This window comes from Diabrotica virgifera, chromosome 4 (genome assembly GCF_917563875.1).
Source record: "Diabrotica virgifera virgifera chromosome 4, PGI_DIABVI_V3a".
Lineage (NCBI taxonomy): Eukaryota > Metazoa > Arthropoda > Insecta > Coleoptera > Chrysomelidae > Diabrotica > Diabrotica virgifera.
In genome coordinates this window covers 189,492,798-189,518,773 of record NC_065446.1, presented here as the reverse complement: position 1 = coordinate 189,518,773, position 25,976 = coordinate 189,492,798, and the positions used below count along the sequence as shown (strand labels likewise).

The 25,976-nt window shown below is 33.8% G+C and overlaps 1 protein-coding gene across 1 annotated transcript; it reads left to right on the top strand.

Moving 5' to 3' along the window:
- Positions 1 to 787: 787 nt before the first annotated feature.
- LOC126883769 (odorant receptor 2a-like) lies at positions 788 to 21,004 on the top strand. Its single transcript, XM_050649434.1, has 4 exons — positions 788 to 817; positions 6,004 to 6,111; positions 12,250 to 12,408; positions 20,954 to 21,004. Exons 1-4 carry the CDS (start codon positions 788 to 790, stop codon positions 21,002 to 21,004), a joined length of 348 nt encoding a protein of 115 aa, XP_050505391.1.
- Positions 21,005 to 25,976: the final 4,972 nt, after the last annotated feature.

Here is a 25,976-nt window from a genome sequence, read left to right as displayed (position 1 = left end):
CTTTATAATATAATCTGTACGTTTCATTGGTTCAAAGTGTTCGTTTTTGAAAAAATTTGTTTTAAAATAAAAAAACCTAATTTTGAAAAAAATTCGGTTTTTTTTCAAATTAACTTAAAAATTTTTAGTAATACCAAAAATCTCAAAGAGTAATAAAATGTACGTTTTGCTTTTCTGAATATTTTTGATTTTTTGTTTTCCTGATAGACAAAAATTGGTACAAAGTAACTCGTGAGGTGGTAACGATTAATTTTATTTGGGATGATAATCAGGGGGTGATTTTCAAGATTTTTTTACCAAAAAATAAAAGCGACTAAAAACATCTTGAGCATTACTCACTTACGTTTAATGTTAGAAGTTTTTAAAAAAAGTTGTAGTGAGTTTTCCTCAAAAGTAAACCGTTATTCGGTTATCTCACGTTGAAATATTCGATTTAAAATTTGACGAAGAACCTACTTCTCATTAGCTAGAACTCGACTTCAATGGATCAGGAGACTTCAGGCATGCAATTCCGGCTTATTTTGAATGTATATTTTCACCCCCGAGAAGGGGGAATTCCCCTTCATTTTTGTAAAATGAAGGGGGATTACATTTTTGTAAAATGGAGCGGATACAGAATTGTGAACTTTTTCCTATAATAATAGACAATTTCAACTACCTATTCCCAAATTTTCATCCTTTCTTAATCTTTTTGGTGATTTTCGTAAAGTTTTGTGTTCCTTGTTCGGGCTATAACTGCTAATTTATATTTACATTTTTTAGATTCACAAAACAATTCAATATTGCAATGAACCCTCTGGAGTTGTATCAGTTATTTGTAAGTATATTTGGTCTATGTCTTGGCGCCCTTGGGATTGCGAATTTGGTTAGTATTTTTTTGTAAATAAATATACTTAGTCTCACAATAAAACACTGAAAACTTTTGTTTTCTATATTTCCACAAAATTTATTATTTACAACTATGTGACTACAGTGTTGCGGCAGAGTGCCTTTCTCAAGTGATATAATTTACAATGTGTTTGCCTTTTTAAGTCTCTAACTGAAGAGGTTGAGGAGTGGGTAGCTGTTTGTCTTGAGTTGGTCATTCAGAATTAAATCTGTATTTTTCAGTTTATTAATTTCCATAGATTCTAAAAAAGATAGCTTAAGCCCTTTATTTTGGATATGCAGAATTTGAAACTCTTGAAAGAATGATTATGATCTAGAAGGTGAAGTACGTATGTAGAAGTGTCTGTTTTTCTATTGTTGAAAGCCCTTTTGCGTTCTGCTATCCGTTTGTCAACAGTTCTGCCAGTTTGACCGATGTACGTTTTCGGACAGTCACCACAAGTTAGTTTGTACACACCACTCTGTAGTTGCTTTCTCTTTCAGCTTTTATTGTTCTTAATATATTTGCTTAAGTTGTTGTTAGTTCTGAAAGCTGGTATTATTCCTTTCTTTTTTATGTATCTGGCTATTTTTGTTGTTCTCTTGCCAGTATATGTGAGAGAGCAGAAGGTACTGGGTTCTTTCTGTGGTGGTGGATACACTAATTTCAGGGCTTTCTTATGGAGTTTTTGATTTAAAATTTTGTTAACTGTTTGTTCGTTATAGCCGTTATTTACTGCTATTTGTTTAATGATGTTTAGTTCTATCTCGAAGTTATTTTTTGTCATGGGAATTTCTGTCAGTCTATGTATCATGCTATGGTAGGCTGCTAATTTGTGTTGTGTAGGATGGGTTGATGAATTGTGTATAGTTGTGTCAGTATGGTTAGGTTTATGATATACGGAGAACTCATGTTTGTTGTGTAGTCTGGTAATCGTGACATCTAGAAAGTTTATGGTTCATAAATATATCTGATAATAATGGGCTTACAGGATTACCCATAATAAGTCCTGCACTATTGTTTGTGTATATTTGATTATTGAATTCAAAATAGTCTTGATTTATGCAGTGTCGGATTTAGGGTACTTGCGGCCCTAGGCGAAATTACCCCGGGCGGCCCCCGATAACCTCAAGATTATGTAATTAAAGCATAAAACACATTTCATATTAATACATACCGTTTGCTTTAATTTTACTTTTTAAAATTGGTAGGTACAACGTACAGAGCATACCATAAATGCATAGAAATTCCACTAATGTTCTATTTGAATACGGTACATAAATAGATTGAAATGTTGTATTCGCTAATTAAATAATCTTGGTTTACAAATTTGGCTAAAACCCCAAAACAGCTCTACCAACAATTTATATATTTATAAAAACTATATAATTCAAAAAGTTACCAAACAGCTGTTATTTGAAAAATTATTAATAAGTATTGCTAAAATTATTATATTATTTAGTATTGCAGTTACTTATTAAAATTAAATATCATGTGTTTCTTTCGGGTGAAAAGTACAGGTGACAACAAAAGACTAAAAGAAGCCGAGTTGAAAAGACATTATAAGTAAAAGAACAAGCAAAATAATATGAACTGTAATAGTAATAGGATACGGTACTGAAAATTAAAAATATTAAGGATACAACAAATAAACTTCGAGATCGGTCAATTCTAACATTATTCTCTTATACTGAAAAATGTCAATGTCATGTTCTTAATTTGGATAAAGTTGGATTAGTGATTAACATTGATACTCACTCCACTCCATACTCATAATAGATCTCATATCTAAACTCTAAACACTCTAGCTTTTTTGGCTGCAAAATTTTTAATCAAATCGTTAAAGTCTAAGGCTTAAAAAAGCTCAGCATTTGAAACAAAACTAGCCAAACTGGACAATCTAGAATCTTCGTCAGAAGTCGAGTTCCTCAAGTAGTTTTTGATTATTTTTAACACGCTGAATGATCTTTCTCCAGATGCATTAGATGTCATCATGCATAGTAGAATGCGCAAAGCCGTGTCCATAGTCGAAAATAATGTTGTTAACTGTTTTTCACGAATGAGTTTCAGATACTCCAAAAGTGTATTCCTCGGAGCATTGGTAAATTGGTAATCTTGTTATCATGAGGTTCTCTTTCTTCATCAAATATACTTTCAACAAAGCCTTTGAACTGTACCTACACACTCTTCTCCAAAGTCGCCGTCTATGTCGATTCGATACATTTTAGCCCAAATAGAAGCTTTCCCACTGATTTCTTCATTGGAAATTGACGATAAGTTGTTTAAAATTCCAAATTCTTCATTAAGGCTGAAATAAACTTCGGTTCTTTCTTTCAATTCTGAATAAAGCCTGTTAATTACAACATTGGACATTGAATGTATTAATCTTTAAGTCTTCTTTGCCATTAAAGTGAGGTTCAGTATATTCATCTTCTTTGTCTTCGCCAGGGGAAGCTTTTATTTTAGAGCGTCTGTTTTTTTAAGAATATAGGTTTCATTTTTAGACAACTTTTTTTTTATAGAAATCAATGTTGTTTCTAAGACTCAAATCCTTTAGGGATTTGTATATGTTGCAAGTCACACTCAAGTCTGTAGCAGTCTTTTGCAATATTTTGGTACTCTTGTCAAAACTTTGTAAAATATCGTACCACGTGTATAGTAGAACAGCATTCTCTAATTTTAAAAATTGTTTACTGATTCTATTAGCTTCAGCTCGGCTCACATTTGTTTCCCCTGTATCGGCTGATATTTTTTTAATTGCATCGTAGTAGCTCCAATAGCTTTTACAGCATGCCATTTGGCAGCTCATCTTGTAACGTTTATTTTTTTTGGAAGGAGTTTCTTATCGTTATTGCTATTTTTGACAATGTTGTGACAATTTTTTTACCAAAAAAGTCTTTTTTACAAAACGCTGCGGCCCCTTTTTGCTTGCGGCCCTAGGCCGCGGCCTAGTCGGCCTAGTGTTAAATCCGGCACAGGATTTATGCAAATTTCAAGGAGGTGTAAAATTTCAGATGCAATGATCAGATTTGTACTATTATGGTCTAAAATATTGTTAACTAAAACAAAAGTTTCTGTAAGAGGAACACTAGGAAAAAGATTTTTTACGTCAAATGAAATTAGTCTGGAGTTGTTGGGCAATTGAAAATGTTGTATTTAATTAACTAGTTCTAGTGTATTTCTGCCCAACAACTCCAGACTAATTTCATTTGACGTAAAAAATCTTTTTCCTAGTGTTCCTCCTACAGAAACTTTTGTTTTAGTTAAAAATCTTTTAGACCATAATAGTACAAATCCGATCATTGCATCTAAAATTTTACACCTCCTTGAAATTTGCATAAATCAAGACTATTTTGAATTCAATAATCAAATATACACAAACAATAGTGCAGGACTTATTATGGGTAATCCTCTAAGCAAATTACTATCAGATATATTTATGAACCAACTTGCAACAACAAGTTCTAAACATCCCGTATTTAAACAGTTCTTATATTGGTGGAGATACGTGGATGATATACTAGTATGCTTTACAGGAACTAACAGACAACTTGACCAATTTCTATCATACATTAATTCACTTCATAGTAATATTGAGTTTACAATAGAAACAGAACAGAACCACTCCATAAACTTTCTAGATGTAGCGATTACCAGACTACACAACAAACATGAGTTCTCCGTATATCATAAACCTACCCATACTGACACAACTATACACAATTCATCATCCCATCCTACACAGCACAAATTAGCAGCCTACCATAGCATGATACATAGACTGACAGAAATTCCCATGACAAAAAATAACTTCGAGATAGAACTAAACATCATTAAACAAATAGCAGTAAACAACGGCTATAACGAACAAACAGTTAACAAAATTTTAAATCAAAAACTCCATAAGAAAGCCCTGAAATTAGTGTATCCACCACCACAGAAAGAACCCAGTACCTTCTGCTCTCTCACATATACTGGCAAGATAACAACAAAAATAGCCAGATACATAAAAAAGAAAGGAACAATACCAGCTTTCAGAACTAACAACAACTTAAGCAAATATATTAAGAACAATAAAAGCCGAAAGAGAAAGCAACTACAGAGTGGTGTGTACAAACTAACTTGTGGTGACTGTCCGAAAACGTACATCGGTCAAACTGGCAGAACTTTTGACAAACGGATAGCAGAACACAAAAGGGCTTTCAACAATAGAAAAACAGACACTTCTACATACGCACTTCACCTTCTAGATCATAATCATTCTTTCAATGAAGTGTTTCAAATTCTGCATATCCAAAATAAAGGCCTTAAGCTATCTTTTTTAGAATCTATGGAAAATAATAAACTGAAAAATACAGATATAATTCTGAATGACCAACTCGAGACAAACAGCTCCCCACTCCTCAACCTCTTCAGTTATAGACTTAAAAAGGCAAACACATTGTAAATTATATCACTTGAGAAAGGCACTCTGCCGAAACAGCTGTAGTCACATAGTTGTTATAATAAATTTTGTGAAAGTATCGAAAACAAAAGTTTTCAGTGTTTAATTGTGAGATAAAATTTAGTCGTTCATTTACCTCCGTGACTAGCACGCGGACTCAAAATCTACAGCGAATTTGTTTATTCAAATTTATTTTAATTTTCCCTGCCTATTATGTTCTTTTAATACAATTTTTTTCTTTAAGTACCATCTTTGCGACGAAGGTTGGCAATCATCATGGGTATTTTGACCTTCGAGGCAGCTGCTCTGAAGAGTTATCTTGAACTGCAACCAAACCACCCTCTCAGATTGTTCAACCAGGAAACGCGTCTCCTTTCTACGTTTCTCCTACCCTCTATTTTTCCTTGAATTATGAGTCTTAAGATGATATACCTATCTTTTGCCTCTTATCACATGTCCCAGATATTGCAATTTCCTTTCTTTTATTACGTTTTCAATTTCCCCCTCTCTGCCTATTCTCCTTAACACTTCTATATTCGTGACTCTATTTACCCTTGAAATCCTTAACACTCTTCTAAATATCCACATTTCAAACGCGTTAAGTCGATTTATTGCATTTCGATTTAATGTCCATGATTCTGCTCCATAGTAATTCACACTGTGTGATACAAATTACATTATCTAATTTTAGGAGTTAGCAGGTACAGTTGCTGAGCAAGGAATAAATTTTGTTTATTTATACGGATTTTCACTGCAGCTATTCATAGATTGTTTTTTTGGAACATACCTTTACCACCAAGTAAGTTGAGTACCGATGTAAACATAATATGTAAATATTATTTCATGATTATTATGAAAACACAATTTCGTCATCATAAAGTTTGCCGTTTAGTCCTTCTTCTTCTTTCGTTGTTTCTTTTTTCTCTTATTATATACGGTACAAAGAGATTTATTTATTTATATTTATTTATTTATTTATATTTATAGCACTATACAAAAGACCTGGCCTCTTGTGACTACTCCAGGTCGTTTCCTGATGGGATTACAGTAGTTTATCTTTACATTATTATTACTTTAAGAATTTTCTATATTTGACTAATTAACAACAAGAATAAAAAACCGCTAAACGCCGTAAAAATGAGTGGAGCATAAAATATTCCAGCTACAAAAGATCTGATATGAATGTTACGTGGCGCGAAAATGGATTTCCATTTGATGCAAAACAAAATTTTAGTTTTATTTTAAAATATTTTTCCATAATATTTGCTAAATTTGAGGTAAACGCGCCACAAAAGAGTAACTTTGATACAGTTTGAATTTTGAAACTCTTTTGTGGCGCGTTTACTTTAAATTTAGCAAATATTATGGAAAAATATTTTAAAATAAAAATAAAATTTTGTTTTGCATCAAATGAAAATCCATTTTCGCGCCACGTAACATTCATATTAGATCTTTTGTAGCTGGAATATTTTATGCGCCACTCATTTTTACGGCTTTTGGCGGTTTTTTATTCTTGTATCAGGAGTTTTTCAAAGGTATTTATAAATTAAATGTATGAAGTTGAATGCAATGTTCCTCTATTACACGTCAAGCTTTATAAATTGTCACCTTTGTTGCATTATCTCCCAAATGATCTAGTGCCCATCGAATGTACACTAGATTTTTTTCTATTCGAAAAAATATATTGAGATGGCCGGTAAATGAAGTCGGATTGCCCGTTGCCAGAACAAATTTAGCGTCGTAACCACTACAACTACATAAACCATTTGGGGAATAATCGTTAATTGGATTATAATTTTGTATCTTAATAACTTCTAAACGGCTTAACCGATTTTGATCAGTATACATGAGTTTGAAACGTATTAACCAGTAGTATCTGATGGATCTAAGGTCAAGTATGATAACTGAAGCTATTACAGGAATTATTGAGCTTTCGGAACCATTTTTCCCACAGGAAATAGATTTTATCATATATATGAAGCCTATAACCTAAAAATTCGAATTTTCCCGGATATGAGGTATACATCGTTAGATTCGTCTTGAGTCTTTCTACAAACGCTAAGTTATTGGCGCAATTCGTACGTTGAAATGTTGAGTAATTGTCGAAAAACCAAAATTTTCAAAGTTTAGTTTTTCAGTTTTTCGGCTATACTGAGCCGTGTATATGTCTGATCCTGACGGCTTGGCCACCATTTGAAAGCTTAAGTCAACACTATTGATTTGATGTATTTGCAGTTCTCCTGCTTCTTCGTGATCCGAATATATATACCCCCAAAAAATATGCCGTTTTGTACCTACCAAGTCCTATAGCTGGCTTATGGGTCGTCAAAAGTAACAAACTACACCGGTTATAAATCGGCCCTGACGCCCTCTTTAAACACAGAGAAAAATATCAAATCGGTTTAACTTTCAAACACACATACATACATATCCACAAACATTTTCCCTTTTTTAAATAAAAATTGAGTCACATTTCTAAGCTCTACAACTTTTGAATGGTATAACTAATTTTCAAAATTAGACATGTGTTGGAAAGGTAATGATCAGTTCTATTAGAAGCCGCAAAGGTTGGACAAATTTTTAAACTTTTTGAGAGTTTTGGTGACGAGAACGAAAAAGAGGCCCTAAATAGGAAGGGCCGTAAAATCTACACCCTTGGACCAAAATCGATGGTTGACATATAAATGGGTGAGCCTTTTCTGAACTTTAAGATGGGAGTTGGCCCAATTTTCAATTCAGTCAGATTTAGAACATCGAAAATTTTGTGTATATATAGTGTCGCGTGTAGGGTGGTGTGGGTGTGCGCCACTGGCGAGAACTGCCGTTTTCTGGTAATGTTCAAAATTAGACATGCGTTGGAAAGGTAATGATTAGTACTGTTAGAAGCCGCAAAAGTTGGACTTAAATTTTCGAAGCTTTTGGGAGTTTTGGGGACCAGAACGAAACACAAACTCTAAATAGGAAGGGCCGTAAAATCGACACCCTTGGACCAAAATGGATGGTTGACATATGAATGGGTGAGTCTTTTTCTGAACTTGAAGATGGGAGTTGGCAATATTTTCAATTCAGTCAGATTTAGAAAATTGAAAATTTCGTATATGTATATAATAGTGTCGCGTGTAGGGGGTGTATTTCTGCGCCACTGGCGAGAACTGCCGTTATCTGGTAATCTTTCCGATATAAAACTAACAGCTTCGATAACTAATAAATCGAAAACTATTAATTTTATCAAAAAAATGTATAATGAACATTTTTTGCTTATAATTAATATTTTTACCAGCATTTGCGGTCAAAATATAAAAAAAAAATTCCACCCTCGAGATGAGGTGGCAACCACCCCATGGTAAAAGCGTCTTTCGGCATCATATAGATTTTGATCCTTGGACTATCCACTACTAATTGTCAAATTTTTAAGCAAATCGATCCATTCTGTATAAATTGCGAAGTGAAAAATTTCCGTTCCTGGACTAATTATACTTTTGGAGCTCTATAACTTCTGAACGGCTTACCTGATGTTGATCACTAAACATGAATTTGAAACGTATTGACAAGTAGTATCTGATGCATCCAATATCGAGTATGATAACTGAACGTATTACAGTAATTATTGAGCTTGAAAAACCGTTTTTTCCCATAAGAAATAGATTTGATCATACTTATGAAGCCTATAACTTAAAAATTCGAATTTTCCCAGATATAAGGTATACACCGTTAGACGCGTCCTGAGTCCTTCTACAAACGCTCAGTTATTGGCGAAATTCGTAGGTTGAAATTTTGAGTAATTGTCGAAAAACCAAATCTTTCAAAGTTTAATTTTTCAGTTCTTTGGCTATGGTGAGCACTGCGTATATCTCAGCTTGATGGCTTAAGCGCCATTTGAAAGCTTAACTCAACCCTATTGATTTGGTGTATTTGCGGTTTTCCTGTCTTAAAAATTAGACCGGTTCTGAATCGGCCCTCACACCCTCTTGAAACACAGAAAAAAAAATTCAGATGGGTTTAAATTTTCCACACACATACATACAAACATACATACATAGCCACAAACATTTTCCATTTTTTAAATAAAAATTGAGTCATATTTCTGAGCTCGATAACTTTTAAATGGTATAACCAATTTTCAAAATTAAACATGCGTTGGAAAGGTAATGATCTATGCTATCAGAAGCCGCAAAGGTTGGGCTTAAATTTTTAAAATTTTTGGGAGTTTTGGGGACGAGAACGAAAAACAGGCTTTAAATGGGAAGGGCCTTAAATCCACACCCTTGGACCAAAATGGAGAAGTAACATATGGATGGACGAGTCTTTTCCTAAACTTTAAGATGGGATTTGGCCCAATTTTCAATTCAGTCAGGTTTAGAAAATCGAAAATTTCGTGTATATATAGTGTCGCTTGTAGGGGTGTTGTGCGCCACTGGTGAGAACTGCCGTTCTCTGTGGATAGCCCTAATCTACTACTAATTATGAAAACTACAAATTGTAAACAATTCTAATAAACAATTCTAATGAAGAAATAATAACAAAAGATATTGGTACAAAGAGATTTATTTATTTATTTTTATTTATTTATTATTTATACATATGACCTGGCCTCTAGTGACTAATCCAGGTCGTTTTTTCCTGATGGGATTACAGATATTTTTTTTATATTTTTACATTTTTTACTCAACTATTAAATCTATTTTTACAATTAACAATTTGCCATAATCTATTAATTACGTTTAACAAACAAATTTAAATAAACAATTTAAAATATTTTTGGTACTATCAACTCCCTTCTAAGTTATAAAAACAGTCCCTCTATTTTCAGAAGAGAGTTGGTAGTTTTTTTTTTGTTTCATGAATTATGTATTGAATTATTATTTTTATTTATTTATTATATATTGAATTATTATTATTATAATTGTAAATATCTATTTTTGAATTTATATTTTATTTTATTTATTTTAACTTTATCTTACTCAACTTCTTCAGGGTTGGCTTATTGGTTGTCTTCTTCTGTTATTATAGATTTCTTGTTGTTTTTTAGATATTATTTGTGTGAAATTGTTTAATATTTCAAAATATTCTTCATTTTGTAATATATCTCTTATTTCAATTCTTTCTAATCTTCTTCTCATTCCTCTATGTTCTTCATTTTCTATAGTATTTTCACAATGTAACACTATATGTTCTGGTGTACCTAGTTCTCCACATTCACAATATGTATCATCTTTTAAGTTAAATCTTTCCAAATATGTTGGGTACGGTCCATGTCCTGTTAAAAAGTGTATTAAACCTTGTTTTGGATTAAAATAATTTGGAATGTTTTCTAATATTGGTATAAAATTGTATAAACGTCTAGATTTTGTTGAATTTTCCCATTGATTTTGTCTTTTTCTATTTATTATTTCTTTTAATTCTCTGTTATGTCTTATATCTAATCCTATTATTTGTATTATTTTTTCATATTTTTCTTTTTTTAGCCAATAATTACATGCTCTTTTTTGTGTTTCTAAATGCATTGGCATTACTCCAGTTAAAACTGTGAGTGCCTGTGTTGCAGTTGTTCCAAATGCTCCCGTCATTCTTACAAGAAATCCTCTCTGTGCTCTATTTAATTTTTCTGCATTTTTTTTATTTATTAATCTATGTGCCCATACACTTGAACCGTACCCTACAATTGATGCAAGTATTGTACTTAGGTATATTCTCATCTGTCGGAACGAAATTCTATATTCCTTCTGTGCTAGACTAGCAATGCTATGCATGATCTTTGTTGCCTTGGAAGAGATATTGGAAACGTCTTTTTTGAGACCGCCTGTTGCTAGATCAGACTAGATGGCGCTCTTGTATACAGTGGGTGATCAAATTATTAGAGCCACCTAACAAAATTCAATGTTTAAGGAAAGGGTATATAATTGAGTTGTATAATATTTTAAAGCGTTTGTTTCCATTTAACTATCTTGTTACAATTTATGAAAGTGCAATAAATAGTCTGGCAATCGTGACAACACCTGTGCGTGCCAATGCGTGACCCAGATGCCATTGTATGTCAGGGATTCCCAGCCTAGCTTGCAACTCGTATGAATATCTATTATTTTGTAATCTTGTATTCTGACAGTCCTATATTATTTTTTGTGACTTTCGTAAACATTTCACGTTCGTTACACTAGTGGTACCAGTACCAGAACATTTTGGGAAAAGCCAAAGGCGACACACGAAGGAAAATAGCAGAAATAAAAACTTTATTATTCAACACAAATCACCCCAAAAAAGCATAGCATCCATTTCTAAAGTTTCAAAGGCAACTGTGGTCCGTATAAAGAAAAAACTTACATACCATTATTAAACAAAAAGTAAAATTTGAGGTGGCTCTAACAGGAAATCAATAGGATCGCCCACTATATTTCACTGAAATTGTAAATTTACGGGACACATTATTTCCCTCCTGGGTATGGATTCGTATTCTACTCTGGTGGCTGATGACGCCGAGAGACAGAAACATTCATGTATCACCCTATTGAATACCAATTCATAACCAGAAAGAACACGATGTGTGGCTGTTTTACCAATTATTTAAATAATTATTTATTTGGGATTTTACAACACAGCGTAGGCAGCGCTCTTTACGAAGCCATAATGCACCATTTTGTGCGGTACAAGAGATATAGGAACTATCTTTTTCGAGACGGCCTGTTGCACAGACATCAGAGTAAATGGAGCTCTTGTAGCTGTAGATTCACTGAAATTGTGAATTTCTAGGACATATTGGTTTCTTTCTGATTATGGATTCGTATTCTACTTGGGTGGCTGATGACACGGAGAGACAGAAACATGCATGTATCACGCTATTGAACACTAATTTATAACCAGAAGGAAAAATATGCATGTTCGTTTTGTAGCAATTATTTACTTATTTTAGAAGAAAATACCAAAAACTGAATCTTGTTTTTAGGCTAGTCTTCTACCAGATGCTATATTTCATAGCAATTGGAGAATGTTGGAGGATAAAGAATTAAAAAAAGATTTTGCATTTCTGTTACAAAATTCTCAAAGGATACCACAGTTTAACGCTTATAATCTCTATGATATGCACATGTATTCTTATGTTAAGGTAAGTAGTCCAAGAAGATACAGCGGGATTCTCCCTCTCTATCAGCCATAATTGAGTTAGGCAATCTTCGGAATTTCGTTGTTTCTATAAGACAACAGTTAAACGAGGCATTTTAAAAATATATCAGAATAAAGGAAAATGCTGAATATCCTGCACGTTTACCAGATTTGTCTTCATTGAATTTTTTGGTATTACTTAAAATTATTCATAGATACAGTTTTATTCATGAATTAATCTAACCGAATTACACTCGAGCGCTTAAAATTGCCGATTTGTATCGGCCTCGTCAAAATTTTACATTAGATACAGAGCTAAAAGTTTATTTTAATTTTCTTAAATGTGACAGTTTCCAAAACTAAAAAACTCGTTGTACCTAAACAGAAACAAAATCCTTAAAAATATTATCAGTATAACAATGTAAATAGATTATTGGCAATTTAATAATAATCTGATTGGAAAGAATTAAAGAATTAGATTGGAAATTAAAATCATTAAAAAATAATCGGGTATAATATCACAAGAGGGTGAGAATAAATTGAAAATAATGCGGCCAAACTTTATAAAAGAAAGAAAGAGACATGGATCTCAGATCAGATGCAAGAGATTGAAACAAATAATAGAGACAACAAAAAGTTGTTTGAATATATAAAACAACAATATAATGGTAACAAAGTGACCAGCAAAATAAGCAAAAAAGATTGGGAAAATCATTTTAAAAATATAAATACAAGCAACCAAGCAATCGACACAGAAGAAGAAGATATAACAGATAACCGAGATGAAGAAGAAGATGCACTTACCTACCAAGAATTTATAGAAGTAGTAAAACAACTAAAATCTGACAAAACTCCAGGACCAGATGAGATTAACAATGAACTTATTGCAAATGGAGGAGATGACCTTCTAAACCGTATATATAAATTAATGGTCAGTATATGGGAAAAGGAATACATGCCTGAAGAATGGAAGAAAGGACTCATTATACCAGTTTTTAAAAAAGGAGACCCAACGCTCTGCAGCAATTATAGAGCAATTACGCTATTAAATACAACATATAAGATCATGACAACAATTATAAGAAATCGGCTAACCAGATACACAGAAAAAAACTTAGGACCATATCAACAGGGATTTAGAAAAGGGAGATCAACAATTGATGCAATCCACGTTTTAACGCAAACAATCGAAAAAAGTTACGAACATGGCATAGAATTGCACATATTGTTTATTGATTTCCAGCAGGCTTTCAACAGCATCTACAGAAAACAGCTATTAAAAGAAATGAAAAATATGAATATACCTGCAAAATTAATAAGATTGACCAGAATGACAATGATGGACACAACAGCAAAGGTCAAAACAGTGGATGGTGAAACGAAGAATATCAACATAGAACACGGGGTAAGACAAGGTGACAGCCTATCGACAACGCTCTTTAATATAGCCTTGGAGGGAGTAATTAAAAACACGGGACTAACAAAAAAGACAATAATCCAAAGTTCTACACAAATAATAGGGTATGCAGACGACCTAGGGTTGATAGCCCGTGACAAGAGAAGTCTAGAAGATGCACTGCTAACATTGACAAGAGAGGCAAAAATCAGGGGGTTAATAATTAATCAGAAAAAAACAAAATACTTAATAAGTACGAGAAATCAAGACCAAGTAAATAGAATAAAAGAGATAAGAATAAGTGATAATGTATTCCAAAGGGTTGACTGCTTTAAATACTTAGGAGTGATAGTAGATGGTCAAAACAGAAGAAGCATAGAGATAAATGAAAGAGTTAAAGCAGGGAATAGGGCATTCTGGAAATACCACAAGTTACTTAAAGATAAAAACCTAAGCAAGAAAACAAAGACAAAGATATATAGAGCGGCAATTAGACCAGTCATCACTTATGGAGCAGAAGCAATGTGCCTTACAAAAAAAGATGAAGAAAAACTGAGAATAATAGAAAGAAAAATTATTAGAAGAATACATGGCCCAATCAAAACAGATCGGAGAAATGCGAGTTCTGATGAATCACGAAATAAGAAATCTAATGGAAGGAGAAGATATAGTGAGATTCATTAAAGCACAAAGGCTAAAATGGTTTGGCCACATCCAACGAAGAGAAGCAGATGCACTAATTAGGCAGATAACAAATTGGACGCCAGTAATAAACAGACCTAGAGGAAGACCGAAAATAAGATGGGAAGACCAACTGCGAGAGGATATATCCAATATAGAAATTACAGGCTGGAGAGAAAAAATACAGAATAGGAAAGAATGGAAACAGATTACAGAAAAAGCAAAAAAACACGAAAATCTATAAAGGATAATGAAGAGGAATTATGCGGACCAATCCACCGCATGAAATGGATTAAAAGAGCTCATGAACCTAAGCGACCTATACTCTATACTAGAGTGACCGGTCTATATATATATATATTAATGTGATATTCAAAGATCGGTGTGCTCAAAGCAATTGATTAGATAATTAACTAATTAATTAAATTTAATTTTAATGATGCACTTATGATTTAATCACACTATTTAATGCTCTAATCTCAGGGTTTTATATTCTCGTGCTTCAATATCTCCTTTGCTTTACATATGATAAATAAGGTCAAAGATTAACGGAATAAAACACATATATGGTACAAAAGCACCTATTGAAATAAATTCACCCTCAAAATATCCTCTAAAAATAATATCTCCTATTCTGATTATTGAAATAACCCTACCACTATCTAAAGTACTTATTGAAATTTGCGTTATGAATAATTCTACAAAAAAAATAAAACTGTCTCTCGGATGATGAGTTGTCCAAATTCTTGTCTCTGGTCGCCTACAATTTACTCTTAGCAGCCCCCTATGTAGTCAGCAATCTCGCAACAAATTATTGCAAGCCTATTGTCATTAATGACCCCCTACAGATGCACGTATCTTTCAAAAAACAATGCTAGCCTTTTCTCCTCTCGATAAACTGAATCTATTTCTCGTTCCGGCATGCAACGGTGACTCTTGGAATATAAGTAGAACAATATAACTTACAATGCTTTACGTGATGAGCCTCCGTCAGGACACTTATTTCAACAAACTCACAACTATTCACTTATCTGCCTTACTACTTCAGGAGACTCTTAGAGATCACCACTAGTCGACTTAACGATCATTTAACAACTGACTCTTCTTCCACCCTCTAACATTTCGCTAAACTCCCATTCTTCATACCTAGCCCCTCCTTTTTCCTTCTTCACCAATCCGAGTTCCTCAATTTTATCCCCATCTACCTTTCAGATAACAAACACCAATTTTCCCTACCATTAGAAATTTCCTAAAACTAATTACATGCCAATCGGTTTTTTTTTCCTTTCTTAATATCTAAACAAAGATTACATTCATTTAAATTTCTAAATACAATTATTCCCTCGCCGCAAAAGTCCATTTGGGAAACCCGGTCTCATTTTCCAAACACATAACCACTTTCTTATCATACTAACTGTACAAAGAAAATACTTAATCCCTATTTAAATTTTGTTTACCTACGGCCATCCAAAGATAATTGACTTTCATTTCTTCGAAATGAATTTTGGTATATTTTTATTATATGTTTTAACTTTTCTAAAATATTAAGATCGAAACCATATTAATTCAAATTTTACATATCTTAACAATATATATATATATATATATATATATATATATATATATATATATATATATATATATATATATAATATCACAAGAGGGTGAGAATAAATTGAAAATAATGCGACAGTTTTTCGAAAATTTGTTGTCTGGCAATAGACACGAGAGCCCGCAGGGCTCGAGTGGCTAGAGGAAAGGCACCAAATTTGAGACACTTTTTTGAAAAAACAAATATAAAACAGAATATTCTAAAGTTTTTAAAACATTTATTCCAAAAACTTAAATTTAATGTTTCTACAACACAACAAAAAATAAATAAAGCGAATAAGACATATATTTTTGCAAAAAAAATACATTTAATTTTTTTGCGACATTTAATATTAAAAATAAAAGGTCGCCTAATTTGAGATAGCCAGGTATCCAAATTTGAGACAGGTACCCCAATTTGAGATACTATTCAAAAAAGCCCTTTCCTTCGCAGAAAAGGCAAATGAACATGCTCGACTTTATTTCTCCACAGTCTTCATGTGCCCACCTGCCACATTGCCCATCGTTCTCCATATTTATCGTCGGAAAATTTTCCGGTGCAAAATAGATATTCCGCTTCGTTTTCTCCACGTTCGTCGGACGATAAATCAGCTAATGGAAAGTCTTCGCTGCTATCTGAACTTGAACGCGAAGAAACTTTCCGTTTTCTTCTTGATGTTTTGCCTTTTGATGTAGAAGGTTGACCTACATCTTCGTGCACTGCTGTTTCTTCTTCGGACGTTGCTGTTTTTTCTGATCTAACACTTTTTGTTGAATTATTTTTTTTTGAGCTAATAGTTCGTCACTTTCGTTTTGTGTTTCCAAGTGCTTTTGAATTCCAAATTCAAAGTCCCTAAAAGTATGGCGACAAATAGGGACTAGTCCCGTTTTTCGGAAACCATTGCAAGATATTTCCATCGTCGCAGCTTTGTTATATGCTTTACAAAAAATACTGGCAATGGTATAAGCCGACACAACACTCAACTGATTTTCTCTAAGCCAGTTTTCTATTTCTTGTGCGTAGTAAGTTTTCAGCGGTGCCATAAAAGCAACATCCAACGGTGCATTTTATGTGTAGAATGTGGTGGGAGGCAAATAATCGTCACATGTTTCTGTTTGGCCATTAGAGCATATTAGAGCAACGTTTCTCGTATGAGAATAGTGGCCATCAAGGACCAGAAGAACAGGGTCTGCAGCTAAAGGTTTAGTGAATTTTATGAAGTGTTGTAGCCATCTAGTGAAAATATCGGCCTGTACCCAACCTGACACATGGCATTCTGCGACTGCTCCAGTGGGAGCTCCTAGCATCAACTCTGTTTTCATATTTTTTCTAGGGAAGATTAAAAATGGTTGTACGAAAACTCCTGCAGCATTCATACATGTAATAACAGTAATCAGCTTGCTCCTTTCTGCTGAAACAGATGTTTGTGCTGAACAATTGTAATACCTGTTTCGTCTACATTGAATATAAGTTGTGCAGGGTTAGTAAGCTTAAGATGTTCTGGTTCATACAGGTCAAAGAACTTGGATACATTTTCATGAGTAAACGATTTTACTCGAGCAGATGACATTCCCTGAGGAGTACGAATTGAAAGCGTCGGATGCCTTTTCAGAAAGAGTCTCAACCATTTCTTTCCGGCTGATTTTTTGACAACGCTAAATGGATGTGGTATTAGTTTCGTATTGCAAGTTGAAATGCCAGTCGTTTTATATCACACGCTCTTAGCCCGAAATAACGTTGCTCCATAGTTAGGGCATACTCAAGTCGGCGGCCAATGGATATCCCGACTAGTTCTTCTGGAATCTTGTCTGATTTCACATATCGTTCTAAGGTACCTTTTGGTACTCCAAAAACTTTTGAGGCCTTCAAATAGCCCATCTCTCTATTTCTTACTGTATTTACAGCCCGTATCATATCATTTGCATTCCATTTTTTATTTTTTGGCGGCATCTACAAACAAAAAAATACATAAAAATAAAAATTTTGCACGGTGTCCTAATTTGAGACACTCTCAAATTTGGAACCTACAGGTATTTCAAATTAGGATTTTTCCGTCAAAAAATAAAACGGATTTTTGTTGGTTATGCATGCCAAACAATTACCCTTTAATTTGCATAAAATGTATTAACTAATATTAAACTACCAAAAAAATTACTGGAGTAAATGTAATCATGTGTATGATTGTATTGTAAGTTTTTATAAATTCTGAAAAACTTCGTGTATGGTGTAAATCAAATTAACGTCGACAAAACAACAACGATCACTTCTAAGAGCCAACTAAAAGCAGATCTACTACTAACTTTACAGAATGATCAGTTTTCAATATTTTCACTAGATGTCAACCCATAGTACACATATATACGACGGTGTCTCAAATTAAGCGCCTGTCTCAAATTTGGTGCCTTTCCTCTATTGCCCAATGACAACAAATTTGAGTAAAAATGAAGCATTATTTTCTTATTTATTCTTACTCTCGTGTGATCTTCGTAAGATTATTTTTTAATACATATATTATGGATATTTTCTTAAATGTGACAGTTGTCAAAACTAGGAAACTGGTTGCCATTAAACATAAACAATCTACTTAAAAAAAATCTATCGGTAATTTTCTACAGTAGATAATTCTCAGTATAATTTTAATCTGATTGGACAGAATTAAACACGTGATCAGATATCTTACTATACGTTTGGAAGTTAAAATCATCAAACAATAATCAGGTATAATATCACAAGAGAGTGAGAATAAATTGAAAAGAATGCGACAGTTTTCCGAAAATTTGTTGTCTGACAATAGACACGAGAGCCCGCAAGGCTCGAGTGGCTATTGCCCAATGACAACAAATTTGATTAAAAATGAAGTATTATTTTCTTATTTATTCTTACTGTCGTGTGATATTCGTAAGATTATTTTTTAATGCGTATATTATGGATATTTTCTTAAATGTGACAGTTGTCAAACTGGGAAACTGGTTGCCATTAAACTGAAACAATCTATTTAAAAAAATTCTATCGGTAATTTTCTACAGTAGATAATTCTCAGTATAATTTTAATATGATTGGACAGAATTAAACACGTGATCAAATATCTTACTATACGATTGGAAGTTAAATTCATCAAAAAATAATCACTTTAATTTTTATTTCTGTAGCTTTCTATTGGTCAGAATCTCCTATGAATGAAATAATCGCGCTAATTTCATTAAAACATGAACACAATAAGATAAATTTGAAATAAATTAGTAAATATTATCTAAATATTATTTTATTGCATGTAATATAATATATTTTTTTTCTACAACCACTATTCAAAGTGCACTTTTCTGCACGGTTTTATATTAGCAAACTTGATATTTTCTCACAGTATAAGATATTTGACATTAGTGTGCAGAAAAGTGACGTTTCTGTGCCGCAAAGTGACGTTTCTGTGCCGCAAAGTTCTTTTCTGCACAGTTGACTACCTCATTCTGAGTAACGTTATATTCTGTTTACATCCGTGGACTACCGCATTCTGAGTAACGTTATACAGTAGAACCCCGCAAATCCGAACCCCGCAAATCCGAACTTTCGGCAAATCCGAACCAACGGAAAGTGAAAAAAATTCTAAAAATTCAAAATAAAAATTTAAAAGCATGTTTATTATATGTACACAGAACCAGAAAATTTAACAATGTAAAATTAATAGGAATTTGGACATGTGAAATTTATTAAAAATAAATACACATAGTACATACTTATAAAAACTTAAACACGATCAATAAAGGAATGTGCATAATACGCATTTCCCATGGTATACTATGAACGAAAACATTGAAAAAGATAAGAAACATGAGAAACATAGTGTAATCAATATCCAGATTACAAATTAAATGAATCATTACATGGCCGAATTTCCATGTCCCGTGACGAAACAAAACTACTGGCGTTAGTGATTTAATATTTCAGTGATCTAAAGATTTTTCAGCTTTAGAATATTGGAGGATTGGAGGCATAAACGTGCGGATAAAGTTTCATAAAGGGATCGGTGGTAGACCATATCTTTTAAAAATCATCTTCCTTAGCTTCTTAGGCTAACTTTCGGATAATCCGAACTTTTCGGAATCCGAACAGGCTGTCCCCCCAATTAGTTCGGATTTGCGGGGTTCTACTGTATTCTGTTTACATCCGTGGTTAAACTTTAGACAAATATATAACCTATAAGAAAATTATTATATTTAACTATAGCATAGAAACTAAATTATGGATGTTACAACTGTTTTATTTTACAATTTTATTCTTATTAAACATTTTATAATTATCAAATAACCAATAAGGATTTAGCAACCTGTGCAAGAGACGTCGAATGAAGTAGGTTTTGTGTAAATCCGTGACTGCATAAATATAATGTCAATAATGTGTAATAATTGTTTAAATTTAAACAAATTAAGGCAGTGCATTAATTTTTTAACTGATTTCTGTGCAATTTATTTAGGTATAAGGAATTTAAATTGATTAGTAGGTATTCATTAAATACAGTTTAAAATTTATCACATAGGTACCTATTATAATTAATCGTCGTTTGGAAATTGTGATTTTTATTTTTAGGAAAAACTGTGCTTGTAGAAAAAGTATAGTGTGAAACACGTGCAGAAAGGTAATTTCTCACTCGTTTGAATTGCGGCACTCGCTTGCGCTCGTACCGCAACTTTTCAAACTCGTGAGAAATTAGTACCTTTCTGCACTTGTTGCACAATATACTATTATGCACGAAAGTAAATGAAAATTTACTTTCACGCACGTCGTGCGGGAAAGTGCAACTTTCGGAAACGAAATGTGTGCGTGAAAGTGGCTCTTTTAGCACGGCCGTAGAAAAATAACTATTTCACAAACGCATTTTATTTTTAGGTTATAAAAGTAGCCTTCTCGTTTTATACCATTTTATCAAAACTAAAATAAGAAAACAAGGATGTGCAACGAATAAGCAATTTTAGGTTATTTGGTTGTATTTGTAATTGGTGTTCAATAAAAATTATTTAACAGTACCTCTTTTTTTATTTAATTAACAGTCTAGTTGTTTATTTAAGGGGATAGGCGCAAAATTTTGGAACAACGCATTTTAAATATTTATACCTATTTATTTTTTTCGAATCCTGAGAAAACTAATGAGTATTGCTGAAAATTTTAAACGCAGAATGAAACATTACATTATTACCGAGGGCAAAAGTCCCTGAAAACTTCTCTAATGTTTATTTTATTAAGTTGCAAGAGTGAAAAAATAAAAAGAAAATTTAGTGTGATTTTGAACTTCAAATGTCTCATTCAAAAGAAACATTTTGTTTATTCTGTGACTCTCGACCCTCGCTAATAATACAATCTTTTAATCTGCGTTTAAATTTTTCAAAAATATTTATTAGTTTTCTCAGAATTCGAAAAAATGAATGCATTTAAAAAGCATTGGTCCGAAATTTTGCACCTATGCTCTTAAGACTTAATAATCTTCTTCTTCTTCCTTCTTGTATGTAGGCTTTAAAGCCTGTTTCTTCTTCAATATTAGCCTCCTAAATTGTTTAAATTATCGCACCATTTTTTCTTGGTCTGCCAATACTTTTTCGTCAATTTGGTGACTCATCACGTGCTCTTCGTATTATCCTATCCTCTGTGATTCTACGAATGTGTTCGTTCCACTCCAGTTTCCGTTTTGTCACCCATCCAACAGCTTTTCCCTGATATTCGTGGAAGTATTTTCATATCTGTTGTTTCTAGTAGTCGTCTCGTTTTAGATGTGTCAGGTCTTGTCTCCGCCGTGTATGTCAATATAGGTCTAATTGCTGTTTTATAGATTATTGCTTTTGTGTCTTGTCTTAGGCGTTTGTACTTCCAGATTGTGTCATTAAGTTATCCCGCCCATTTACTTGCTTTTAAGGTTTATTGTCGTACTTCCTCTTCAACAGCTCCGTAACTGATATCTATTCCCAGATTTCCAAACTTCGCTTCCTACTTTATTATTTTCCCATCAAATTCGATTTTAAATCGTAGTGGATATTAAGATGTTGTCATACATTTTGTTTTTTCTGCTGATATTACGTTTGTTCTAGCAAATACTCAAAGTAGTCAGAAACCGTCAGCAAACAGTTGGTCAGTGAGAGAACATAATACAGTCACCAGTGCTATCCCCTCTATTCGCGCTGGTCCGCTATTCGCTGATGGTTTCAAACCGGTTGAAACTGATGCTAGAACAAACCTATTATTATATTGTATTTCTTAGCTGTTGTACTGAATATGTGTGTTTGTGTTAATCTTTGGAGATCGTGTTCTGTCTCGGCGATTAATGCGGCGTCGTCTGCATAACATAATATTTGGATTTCTTTGTTCCCCATTCTGTATCCATGACCTTTACGTACTGCTTCTATTATTTCGTACATTATTATATATTAAAGAGAAGTTGGCTTAACGAGTCATCTTGTATGAATCCGCTTTCTGTGTTAGTTTTCCATTTATCTTTACCTGTATTCGATTATGGAACTAGATGTTTTCGATGGTTTGTATAATATTTATTGGTATGTATATACTATAGAGTAAGGGTAAGTCGTCTTCGACTTAGATGCGATCGCAAGCCTTCGTCAGGTCTATAAACATGGATATGCTGGTTTATTGTACTCGATGGCCTTTTCTGTGATTTGTCTCAGTCCAAATAAGGCGTCTACGCAGGATATTCCGGATATGAATCCTTGTTGTTAGTTTATTGATTGTGTTGGTTAGGACTTTTGTGGTTAGCTTAAGTGCGGTGTTCAGTAGATTTATACCTCTATAATTGTTGGGGTCTTCTTTGTCTAGTTTCTTGAACATTGATATCACTACGCTGTTTTTCGATGAGCAACTCTGCCGGTCCCAAGCGCGGAAAAAGGAGGGTTGATGGGCCAGGTTAGCATCCTACCTATTGTAAAAGAGGACAAGGCTCAAAGAACCGATATAAGCCTCTGAACCCGACGGAACCTAACTTGCGGTACCACGCAAAGAAAAGGAAAACGAAAAGAAAAAATAAAAGTTAATAATCAGCTGCAGAAAATATGTATACAGGGTGGTGAATCGTAAAACGGGCCGTAGGAAACTCAATGTAAAATTCTAAACTGTTGAATTCCTGCTTCCCTAATTATTTCACATCAAAAGTCATTAGAACTTATTTGTAAAGTATTGCAATATGTAGTAAAAACAAAAGTTGCAATTATTCTACGATTTAAACACATTCCAAAATTTTGAAAAATATAATGTATTTACCGCAGTAGGTATGTGTGGGCATGTTAGGCCACACGTTACTATTTAACTGACAGTGTGCACATTATTGTTAAAAGAAAATATCTTTATTATTAATACATTATCCTTAACTGAGGGTATCTTATCAACTTTATTACGTTTTAAACAATAAATGATAAAATAAATAAAAAATTGACAGTTCAAATTGCTAATATAATAATTTCATTGTCACCAAATGCAACCTTATACACAATATTGCACTGTGTGTGGCATAACTTTGGCGTATTACTCTGAAAATTATATTATATTTTTACAAAATTTTGAAAAATTATTGTTCGTAGAACAATTTTAACAGTTGTTTTAAATACAGATTTCAATCCTCTACAAATAGTTTCTGATGACTTTTGATGTAAAATAAATAGGGAAGCAGGAATTCAACAGTTTAGAATTTTACATTGAGTTTCCTATGGCTCGTTTTCCAATTCACCACCCGGTATATGTTCTTGTTATAGAGGTCCAATCTAGTCAAGCTGTGTATATAATAATAATAATAATAATAAAATTTCCTGTGGGAGTTTTTTGTCAGTTCTTCTATCAGGAGCGGCCCCCTGCGAATGGGGGATGCTTTCTGGGTATCCGTAGCGCCAATACTCAGAGAGTAGCCGGAATACTTGCCGTGGAACAAAAACTGACACCTGGCAGTAGGTATAAAATGCACACCCATGAGGATGGAGATTAATAATTTATGTTTAGGATCGCTGCCTGGGGATCGCCAGGGCACGTCTGGGCCGGCGCTGGATGTAACAGCATGCGAAACGTCGGTGGCAGGGTGTTGAGGAGGCGGGCCCCTGTCATACAATCAGCTACAGCCCAACCACAACCACAACCACAAGCGAGCCAAACAACAACAAGAGCTCCACCCTCCGAAGGTGCTGCACTGGAACATCAGCCGGCGTTCACTCGAGCGGGACGACCGAGGCAGCGCATGAAATGGACTGTGTCCATTAATAAAAACATTTTGCGCTTCTACTACAAGGTAACAAACCTCGGTTAAGAAACAATCGACTACCGACAACAGCTGTATGCTGAATTTTGCAGGACATACCCAGATATTCAAGTATCGGAGCAACGAGTATCAGACCAATACCGGGTAATTATAAGAAACAAATTTATCCCAGAGACTAGACGCAATACCTTCAGAAGCGAAGTCGAACGGGAGATTCATAACGATGTTGTAATTGAAGATCAAGTCTCTGTTGAAGTTCATGAACAGATTCCTGAGCTTGCCATACAAGAAACTCAACCTGACGATACAGAGCAGGAAAACAACGAGTTACGTGATAACCTAGTAAGCGAAATGGCACGTGCGGTACAGGAGTTTAATGGAACAAACTCACTTAGCAGACCACCGCTACCACGAATAAACTCTTGTAAGAAACTAAGGGCTCTGTTACAAATTGTGAACACTGAAGTCCTACACAATTATGTCGTAGAAGCCCACACATTAGAATATTTGCACATGCTAATCTACTGTGCAGCAACAGCAATTGCTAATGTAATGGGCGTTAAGATCAGAACAAGACGGGTACTAACACCGAAAGAACTTGTAACAGAATTGCACCCTGGGAAAAAAGACTGCTCGGAAAGATTGAATTAATACGTAAGGATATTGGTATAGTCACATAATACATACGAGGTGTAACAAGTAGAAAAGTCATCAGGAGAGCTGAAGAAATAATGCTGAGTACAACACAGCCCATCAGTGTCTGGATACATTAAAACAAAAACTCTTTATTCAGGGCGACAAAGGAGGTACAAAGTTAGTAACAACCGCAAAAGCGACAATACTCTTTTTGAGAGTTCTGAGAAGGCGTTCTATCGAAAACTTAATTCCACTGTAGAACGTGTCGATAAGACTTACCCATGCCAAGAAGAAATTCATGAGTTTTGGGGAAATCAACTTTTCACACCAGCTGCTTTTAACAACAATGCTGGATGGATAGAAGATACGACACAGAACTGCCAACACTACATTACCACCCTTCACGAACCGTCCACTACTGAAGAAGTCTTAAATATCATCAAAGAGTTTCATAACTGGAAATCTCCTGGACCAGATGGAGTTCAAAACTTTTGGCTCAAGAAGTTTTGGAGTGTTCATGAATGCTTATCAACATTAGTTAATCATGTTATTTCTAATCCGCAGGATATACCAGCATTCCTAACTCACGGTACCACTTATTTAATACCGAAGGATCAAAATAACACCCAAGATCCAGCCAAATACCGCCCAATTACTTGTCTTCCAACTTTGTATAAATTGGTCACATCCTGTGTAGCCCGCCGCATCTACCAACACTGTGCTCTGCACAATATCATAGAGCCTCAACAGAAAGGATTCGCTAAGGGTTCCATGGGTTGCAAGGAACAACTCTTCATCGACTCAGTCATTTCTAACCAGGCATATTCCAAAAAGAGGAATCTTTTGGCCTTTGATTCAGTGACTCATGAATGGCTTATAGATATAATGAGAATATATAAAGTCGATGATAATATAGTGACCTTTTTAGAGCATATAATTACGGAGTGGAAAACTAGAATTCACCTTCAAATACCTGGTGAAATTAACATCGAAACTGAAAATATCGCAATCAGCAGGGGCCTGTTTCAAGGAGAT

Bases quoted from the DNA above. Each gene is read 5' to 3' on its own strand.
- LOC126883769 (XM_050649434.1), top strand. From the start codon at position 788: ATGAACCCTCTGGAGTTGTATCAGTTATTT. The intron at 818-6,003 runs GTAAGTATATTT...ATCTAATTTTAG, and splicing joins TGGAGTTGTATCAGTTATTT to GAGTTAGCAGGTACAGTTGC. The intron at 6,112-12,249 runs GTAAGTTGAGTA...TCTTGTTTTTAG, and splicing joins GAACATACCTTTACCACCAA to GCTAGTCTTCTACCAGATGC.